Raw genomic sequence first — 10,204 nt, forward strand, 5'->3', positions numbered from 1 at the left:
TGAGTGGGAAACTAAAGTAGGAAAAAATATGATACGTTTTCGACCTGCGCTCAGCTGGACGTCACCTAACTTTTCCAATGATACTATCAAATTCTGTAATACCTCATACCCATTAGCATTATTTAAGTCTTCAGGAAGGGATTTGATATGAATACATTTTCAGCTGTAATACAATTCTAATGGAAAACATTAAAAGCCACTTACATTGCAGAGCCTTGCCTTGCTCCTATGAAAACCTGAAATGACGCTACTGCTCACACCGCCGCGTCAGCCAGAGAGAAGGAACATTCTTAAGCCAATCCAAATTTTAGAAAATAACATCTACAAAATTATTAAGATTTAACAGGAAATAAGTCCAAAAAGTAGACACATACCAGTCGGTAGATACCATTGAGCGGAACAAAATTATATGTCAGTATATAACCTCATGCGTAGTTTTCGAAATAATTGAAGGGGCCGCGGTGGCTCAGTGGTAGAGCGTTCACCTCTGGTACTTGGGGTCCCGGGTTCGATTCCAGCCCCGCCAAGTGAACTTTGTGGTGGACAAACACCGTGTGCGTGTTTCCTCGGGGTTCTCCCGTTTCCTCCCACTTTCTTCATTCCACCATTTCATTCATTACTCATCATCACCGTCTCCTTTAGCATAACCGGCATAACCGTGGGACGTAAAACTCAAAGATTTGATTTCATTTCATTTTTCGAAATAATTGAGAAAAACGAACACTTCGTAAACCTAAAAATCGATGCTGTAAGAGAACCATGCCATTTATTGAAGTGAAACTGATGTTGAAATACATCCTCATTATGTATTATTATAACAATAGTATTACGACAATACATAGTGTGGTTACTAAGATATAGCTAAATATTTAATTCCTGAATTTAATTTCTGTAGAAACTAAATATTATCGAAGATTATATATATATATATATATATATATATATATATATATATATATTAGTCACTAAATCACATCGAGATAATAAAAATGGAATATTTGAAGATGAATTCTCATGCGTAGATTTCGAGGAAATTGATATTTTTTTAAGTCGCTAAAACACATATCGCCAATCTGGTCCAGTTGATAGTGCTTATTCTGAAGTAGACTTACATAAAGGATGAGTCAGTGTTCCTGTCCTGAAAGTGAATGTGCTGTAGGGAAACATACACAGACACTCACAACTGGAGCTGCTGTAAGCGAGCTTATTAAGAAGTCAGCTATCGAACTGTTTGCTGCGTAAAAGGTATTAAGTCCAAAAATCATAAATCGTAGCAATTTGACACAGATTGGCATTTAAAAGTTTCTGCTTGTGTAAAGTCTTAAAAAATAAAGATTATTAAGCGCTTTAGACTGCTGGCGAAGTGTTGGATGTTTTAAATCGCTGCATAAATTGTTCCCCACAAAGTATTATACAAAGGTTTTTAAGTTCAAACGTTTAGAATATTTTGGACTTAACACCTATTACGCAGCAAACACAGATATGTTTGTTTATGTACTGTATATGAAGTATTCTAAAGTAGATTTATTTATTTATGTACTGTATATGAACTATTCTGAAGAAGATTTATTTATTTATTTATTTATTTATTTGTGTACTGTATGTGAAGTGTGCTGAAGTAGAATTATTTATTTTTGTACTTTACATGAAGTATGCTGAAGTAGATTTATTTATTTATTTATACACTTTTCATGAAGTATGTTGAAGTAGAATTATTTATTTATATGTGGACTGTATATGAAAATATAGAGTATATTACCTAGCAAATTGTATCTATTGTTGTTTGATTTCTCGTAACAATGATGCCCATACAACTTTGTGAATATTATTAGCATTTAACGGAACAAAAGTGTTAGATGACACATACCAATCTTGAGACCTTATTGAGCTGAATAAAATGATATGCATGAGTGTAAAAGCTCAGGCGTAGTTTTCTAAAAATAAATAAATAAAATTAAAAAAGGAAAAGAAAGAAATAAAGAGAAAAGAATTTCTCTGTAAACATGAACCGCGTTATTCAGAGTCGTTTTGAAATATGATTAGCGTCGTTCTAAAGGCCTGACTACTGCAGGAAACATATGTTAAACGAACTCTTTAGTATGGCACTAATCACGCGTCGGAACGACTCTGCATAAAGCCCAAAAAGTTCATGATGCGTGAACCAGGGCAGTTATTGAAGTGAGACTAATGTTGTAATGCACCACGTGCTTGTGTTTATAAACATTACACGTGCTCCTGTTTGCAAACATCAACCACATGTATTTACGTTGTAGTACTACACCTCACGTTGGATTACTATAGAAGACGACAACGGACCACCAGCAGCATCTACAGTCACATGACGACAAGGCAGCAGCAGTACAAACGCCACCCAGAGCGCCTATATAACGAACAGGATTCAACGGACAGTCACCAGTCTGCTCCTCTAGCTTGCCTGGAGCTCTAGGAGAAACCAAAACTAAAAGCTTCGAGTTTGTTGCATCCCATCCTCTCGCCTTAGCTAGTACGGAGCTCTGTTGGGATCACAACTTCAGTCGCTTAGTCTCCTTCGGGGCTCTGTGACTGTTTACCCTCTCATTGTTTGCTTCGGAGTATTGGAGTTTCCTACATCACTCTACTTAGCTTCCTTCGGAACTGTGTACAGTTTTGGGCTACCTTTTATCTACCTCATATTAGAGAAAGTTATCTTGTAATATTTCTGTAGATATTGGTGTATTTTATTAGAAAAGTTTATAATAAACCGGCAGTGAGAGTCGATTCCAGATTCTAATTTTATTTCACCTTGCTCTACCTATTCCCGCAAAGAGAAGAATTTTTAGCCTCTTCATTATGGCAACAGCAAGATATGCATGTTGTGATTAAGGAGATATAGCCTAAAACTATGATTAACTCTTACATTTTAATTTCTGTTTAACTAAATTATTATTCAAAGATGAGACATGTGTTAGTCGATAGATCGCATCGAGTTGGACAAAAGAACACAATTTTGAAGGTAAATAAATTTATGTGCCTAGTTCTCGAGAACGTTGAATAAAACAAACTTTTTGGCATTAAAAAGTCCGTCGTTTCTTGCCAATATAAATTTGACACTTTTAATTTTTATGGTAGAAATTGCTATTTACTTATGTACAGTATATGTACTAAAATATATGGGTTATCAAGCAGATTGTTTCTATGGATGTTTAGCTAAGTGTGATAGACGTACTCCTTTATTCATATACTGCTTCCACATAAAATGGGAGATAACCTGGGCCGTACTAATTTTCAATTCTTGGAAATATGCAGTTACAAAATCAATTTCTTATGTGAGATTCCGTACGAAAAGCTTTGTACCTTTGTACTTTTCCTTATTTTTATTTGGAAATACTACTCTCGCACGAGTGGAATTGGTACTCTTAAATTATTGAAGAAATGTATTGAACAAAATGGAATTCTTCGTTTAACATACGACGTTTATGCACTGTAGGATCAAGTATGTTAATAGTGAGTGCGGACACTGTTTACCCGCTACAAACTCAATCAAATCAAAGATCCGTGAAACAAAAGTAAATGCTTTCACTCAACCACAATGCTGACACGTATTAACATTACATTTTGATCAGCGGCGTGAATCTGTCTTCAACATTGGGGGGAACGGCTAAGACTATTTCTTCTTTTTAGCGATGTTCAAAATATGTATGAAGTTGAAAAACAATGCTGTAGAAAATCAGAGGAGCAGAGTTGTCTTCAACATTGGGAAGCGGGCTGATTTGAGGTGTATTCTGGGAAAGGGAGGAGTGAGACTCATGTTATGGTAGATGAATTTGACCTCTGAGGTGAAGCTGTTGTATATTATATATCAGGGGATGTAGATGAAGTGGCAGTCGGACACAATTCATCACGTTTCTACCCGAGAAACACATTTCAAATCGGATTATTGGGGGGGGCTTCCCCCTCAGTTCCAACATTGAGGGGGACATATCCCCCTCATCCCCCCGGAATTTGCGCCAGTGCTTGTGATTGTATAATTAACATATGTGTCTTTGACACAAAAGATCCTGGGTTGATTCCGGACAGGAGCTCATATTGTTTGGATTCCGTATTAAGTAATAGGTCCACGTCTCATATGGTTGCAATGCAGAAAAGAGACGCTACGCATCCAATCAGCGAACTAAACCGATTTTCTTCGTAGAAACTATGTAGAGAACACAAGAGTTAGATGTTAGTGAGGATAATTAAATAAAATTTTACATTATGTTTTAATGACCTTAATTTTCCCCAACCTACTTCAACTCCTTCCAAATTAAGTGTCAGCTATATGACTGATTCCTATGTGGTCGGTGACGCGAATTGTACTCTTTACTTTTATTATGCTAATCCAGAAGTGCAAAACTTACAATTTCAGAATTTAATTATGTCATTCTTTTCTAACCTGAATAGCAAAATGATTATTTATTCTAATACACTCTGCACATCATAATATTCTTTTGAATTTGTCGATTCATGATTCGAGAAATGGATGGTGGTCTTTATATGAGTAATTATAAATCAACAAAATAATTGGAAGCATAGATGGCCTGCCAAGAATTAGTAAATGTAACCACTTTTCGTTATCTTTCCAATTCATTTTTTGAGGATCGGCACTATCAACAATAATTCAACAATATTTATAATTCAAGAGATGGTGTGGCAGGCCAGTATCCATCGGGGACTAGGGCGCCGGATTCCCCCTAAATTTTATAGACCCCCTAAAATTTTTACGGTAGGCTTTCAAATGAATATAATATGGTGATGAACTATAATGTGGTTAGATCGGGCCCCCCTAACTTCTACGCCCCTCTACATTTTTGGTCTGGCTACGGGCCTGTGGTAAAAGCTACACTCTTGCTCGAAAACTAATAGGTCAATAACCAGAAGTCATCTTTGCATTGTTTAAAAATAAAATCTAATATTTTTCGTTTATTATTAGAAGTATTTTGCTGAGATGTAAAATAAAGTGCTTTCAACATAGCTGAAACCAAATAATTAAAACGTGGATAGATTATTGGTTAAATGTGGTTAGATGTTCTGATTATTGGTTAAATGTGTGTATATGGACAAATTCAACATTCATCTTTGGGATTTGATGAACTGTTAATAGTATCGATTTCCAAAAATACTTGAAATGGTAGGGAAAATGTGCTGCAGTTGCTTGTAGTTCGGACTCCTGCACACTCAATTGTTATTCCGGAGTAAATCGGAAGCCCCATAAAGAAATCTATTATTAACATAATAACCCATTAAACTTCCATCAGTACAGCTGCATTAACGTATTTGTTCGATACACTGAACCAAAAAAAAAACCTATTGTGCCATTTAAAAAATAATATATATATATATATATATATATATATATATATATATATATATATATATATATATCCAGGGGCGTCATTTAGGGGGCAGGAGGGGGCAATTGCCCCCCCCCCAAGAGTTTGAGGAACACATATACTTTAATCAATTGTATACTAATATACAAGTACAGAACATGAAAGTTTTATGTCGATGGTGCTGCTGTCCCCCCCAAGCAAAGTCTGAAATGACGCCCCTGTATATATCCTTTTTTTAAAAAAAAACTCAATAAACCCGAAATATACAATAAATAGTATTTATGGCCCATGTTCAATCAGAGCACTTAGATCATACTAGCTGTATGTAATTCTGGTCTTTTTTAACCCTTTGATGCACACAAGCATCAAAAATAATCATCAAAGTCGCGCGCACAAACATAATTGGGTATGATTAGTAACCCGAAACACCGATAGAGTGTATCAGCCACAAATGGGTATGATTAATAACTAAAACACCGATAGAGTGTATCAGTAAGCACAGACTGAGGAATTGTCTCATTGCGAGACTATATCTGAAGCTATTATCTGGTTGAAGTAATTGGTCTTACGGTGAAATGATTGCGCATCAGAGTTAAGTATACACATTTACCAAATAATTTTACTTTAGTAAAATAAGATTAAACGCAAATAGGAATTGCATTATGAATACCTTAAATAATAAAATTACTTGCTTATTTCAACACTGTCTGATTTATAAGTACTAATCTGAAACTTTTCTTTTGTTCTAGGCGGAAGCCATGCACTTGCTGTCGACATGCGTTTGACGGCAACAGTGTCCAGCAACAAGGAAACGAATCTTCCGCAACGAATTGAACTCGTGAACGTCCTTCCATCTACATATGTATTTCATGTCTCTTACAAGGAATGTAACTGTTTACATTTGCCATGGAGGCTGAGTCTATAGCTCAGTCAGCCATTCCAATGGTGTCAACCACTCAACCAAACACTGAGGACGAAGACGAGGGCCTCGTGTTAATAGACAATGCCGACGAAAAACAACCACTCAACAACGCACCAGGTGACTCTAGTGCTAGTAATAGCATTACCGCAAAACAGCTTACGGTAACGGTGACTGATACGCTAGCTCCAACATCTGAGGGGATAGATACTGCTGATAAAATGTCCGTGCGATCTAGGTTATCCGCGACGTCGGGCTGTCTGGAGCCACCACCGCAAGGTGAACGCCGTGAGAGTACTCACAGTACTAAAAGTGTTAGTATTGATGTTGGAGATCATCATCCCAAATCAGCAAGAAGTGGTAGTGACGTCGGCGATATGGCTTCTACTAATAGTGACACATATGGAGCCAGTGGTAAGTAGACAGTTGTTCAACATTTTCTTTTAAATAATAATTGAAACTTATATTTTTAATTTAAAATCTACTTTTATTGATTTTAGAAATTAAGAATGTTTCACTTTCTGCCTTTGCATGAGTTCCTCAAGACAGAATTATTAACCCGTGATTTGAATAATGCAAATATCTATAAATTTACGTAAAAAAAATAAGATCTTATCAAAGAAAACACTTTATATTAGTAACGCGTATTACAGTTTTGCCAGTATTATGATTATCTTCATTAGACACTTATGAAAATGAAATCTCTACTACTATGAAAACACAATCAAATACAGATTATTGCTTTCATCAGATTTCAGTTTCACTTAAACCATCATTGTTTTCTACTTATAGCAATTTAGAATATAAACTTAAAACTATAATATTGTCAGCACTGTAAGTGGGTGACTCAATACCATATTCACAAGAAACTAAAAATTGTTCATTAGGTAGAAAATACACTTTCTTAAAGGAGATTTAAAAGCCATTTCGGATTATTAGAGGACTGAATTTATCCATATATAAACGTCTATGGGATTTAAATTGAAATTCAACTAAATTTCAACGAACTGCAGGAATAAGAGAACTGATAACAAGAAAGTTTTGTATTTACTGATGGATATTTAATGTAGAAAAACAAATCCAATTTAACTAACCCGGGATGTACTTGAACCTGAACCTACAAAGTGGGGGTGATGTATATATTTTCTGAAAGCTTGGATCAAGGTAAGATCAAAACCGATTACCAAAATTGGGGAGGTCTCATGCATTCCGCTTGGAGGCAGCACTATACTCATTTTTTTAAAAAAAATCTGTAAGCGTGTCCATAAACTCCGTTGCAACCCCGAAAAATCTGAAACGTTGAGACAGATTTGAAAACAGAAAAACATTTCTTTAATCATTTCAAAATTACAACGTATCAAAGTAAAATAAATTGTCCCAGGGTCCCAAACGGGATCCAACTCAATTTTTTTAAATGGAAAGGGGGTAAACTTCATATCGTATGAAGGTTGGTGTTAAATGAAAGAAGATAAATCAAGTCATGACTCTCAGCAATAAGCCTGTGCAAAATGGCGGTGGGTCAAAATATTAACATAAGCGTCATTGAAAAGTCGGAAGATGTCAGGTACTGGAAGATGTCGCCCTCTGTCAATGGGTTCCCTACGGTGACGAGAGATGGGACATTATGTGATTTTGTCATCTGTGTAGTCTCAAAACGGTACATTTCCGGGCATGATTTTTTTTTTATGAAAACCTGATCTACTAGGTTCCCTTTACAAACCCTCGAAGTGTGTAATAGGAATTTTGAATTACTCTGTATTACTTGACAAAAGAAGAATAATTCCTAAGGAAATGATTTACAAATGATATGAACGTTACCACAATATTTATCGCCATAACCAGTGCCGGATTTACGTATAATCTAAACAAGTTATAGCTTAGGGCCCCTCTCTCTTGGGCCCCAAAAATTTAAAGAAAAAACATTGTAATATAATTTCCAAATAACAAGAAAAAGTAAATACGATAAAACGCACATACAACAATGATATTTTGTATTTTTATGTATCAGGCTTTTATGAAACAAGTAACAGACCTGTATTTCTCAGCCCTATTTGTAGTGAGTCTCCTGTTATTCAGCTCCTCTTATAAAGGAGACCTCATTTCCCAGCCCTGCTTGTAATTGGCCCTTGTTTCCATTTAGATATCCATTAGGTCCATAAATTAGCATATAGCATATATTCAAATCTAAAAACGGTGACATTTCATCGCTGAAAATGAAAACTTGACTTATAATTGGCTCTTAAAGCTTGATGTATAAAGAGTCCCTTTCAATAGCTTAGGGTCCCATCATATCTAAATCCGGCACTGTCCATAACATAATAACTCAACACATCATAGGTGCTTACATCAACACTTAATATGTAATCGTTTAACGAATTGTAAATTTCGGTGACTTCGAATAGTGACCACCTCCGAGCATTCCGTACCCTTACATTACGGTCACTTGAGTGCCTTCTCTTTCTCAGCTAATGCACTTAAGTGTATGCAGTATTCTTAACGAAATGCCAATCCCCTAGCAGAATAAGGGTAATTTTGTTATTATTCATTCATCAGAAGATGTGTTTGGCGAGAAAGTACTATTTTGTAACCATGTTACTTATGCTTGGCTGTTTCCCCTGTGCGAAAAATATAAATTCGTCTACATTATACTTTAAAAATTCTTGTAAGGAAAAGTTCTGAACATGAACTAATGTTAAACTTGCGAAAATATAGGTTCCTCAAAATATTAAAATTTAATCAAAAGCTGAGTAAACATGAATTTCTATAATTCAGACTAGAGTTGGGGAGGGAATGAATAAAGGTTATCAGAAACACAGAGTATTCATCATATTGAAAGGATATGAGAAAGCTCTACTAAGGAATGTAAACTTATAGTAACCAGTGGTGATTTCTGACAGCTTTACCCCGGGGGAATACAATACACAATTACTTAAAACAGTGTTGCACCAATATGACTACCCCTTTTTCTCTCAAAATATGCGTTGAGAGCTTCGGTGGGGAGTCGTATAAACAAACGAAAAATATAAAATTTCCGGAAGCAAACTACGATTTCTGTATCAATCCAGATGATCGCAAACTCAAAATTTAAATTCTGACGTCATATCGCAAAATCAGTACTGATGTCGAATATCCTAATCTAAAACGCAAATTTTGCTCTGCGCTGACGCAATTTAATATGGAATAAAGCTCTCATACCCTCTTTATGAATCATATTTGGTAATTGAATTTTTGAATTGCAGTATTATTAAACAATATTTTCTATATTTATTACATTCCCGATTGCGACAAAACTTAGGTTAACTTAAAAATTTCGATTTGCACAAAACATCCTGGAACTATCTGTTTACTTAACTCGCAAATTCTGTTGAAATCTTTGTATGTAACAATAGAATGAAATTAAATCTGTGGAAAAGTTCGTTTGGGTCAAGAATAGAAACCGGGTCTTCTGTTCACTTATGCCGATGGTAAACTACCATTTTAAGCAAGTGACCGAGCAGCGATTCGAACCTAGGGTCTAATCGAAAATTCTCATTATGCATTTCTTTACATGCTTATTCCATTAGCGCGTTTCAATTACAATATTGAATTCATTTTGAGAGAGAGTTGCATTTCAAAGTAGTTATCAAGCAGTCTAGAGCTCGATGGCGACAAGGAATCTTTGCTGCAGCTTCATTCTTTCAGCGGCAGCACTTGACGGTAAAACAGTATTATTGAGCTGAGCGAGCGAAGCTCTAATACTCGGGTTAGCCGTTTGGTTGTCCGCGAACTCCTCCTAGACCGTTTGGCCGATCTCAACCAAACTTAGCACGCTGATAGAATATGTCGTGCTGAGTGACAACATAGGTCGAAATCAAAAATCCGATGTACCATCGAGGAATAATGACCGAAAAACGCTTCCTCCTAGACCGTTTGGCCGATCTCAACCAAACTTAGCACG

General features: G+C 35.8%; 1 protein-coding gene across 1 annotated transcript in view; it reads left to right on the top strand.

Annotated features, from left to right (window-relative positions):
• Positions 1-10,204, top strand: part of LOC145680854 (uncharacterized) — a 330,508-nt gene that overhangs the window by 43,278 nt on the left and 277,026 nt on the right. Inside the window, exon 2 of the mRNA XM_081751985.1 lies at positions 6,098-6,681. Within this exon, the coding sequence (XP_081608111.1) occupies positions 6,255-6,681 (427 nt within the window). The 5' untranslated portion in view covers positions 6,098-6,254. The remainder of the gene's footprint in view (positions 1-6,097; positions 6,682-10,204) is intronic.

This window comes from Thermobia domestica, chromosome 3, assembly GCF_964235325.1.
Source record: "Thermobia domestica chromosome 3, izTheDome1.hap1.1, whole genome shotgun sequence".
Taxonomy (NCBI): Eukaryota; Metazoa; Arthropoda; class Insecta; order Zygentoma; family Lepismatidae; genus Thermobia; species Thermobia domestica.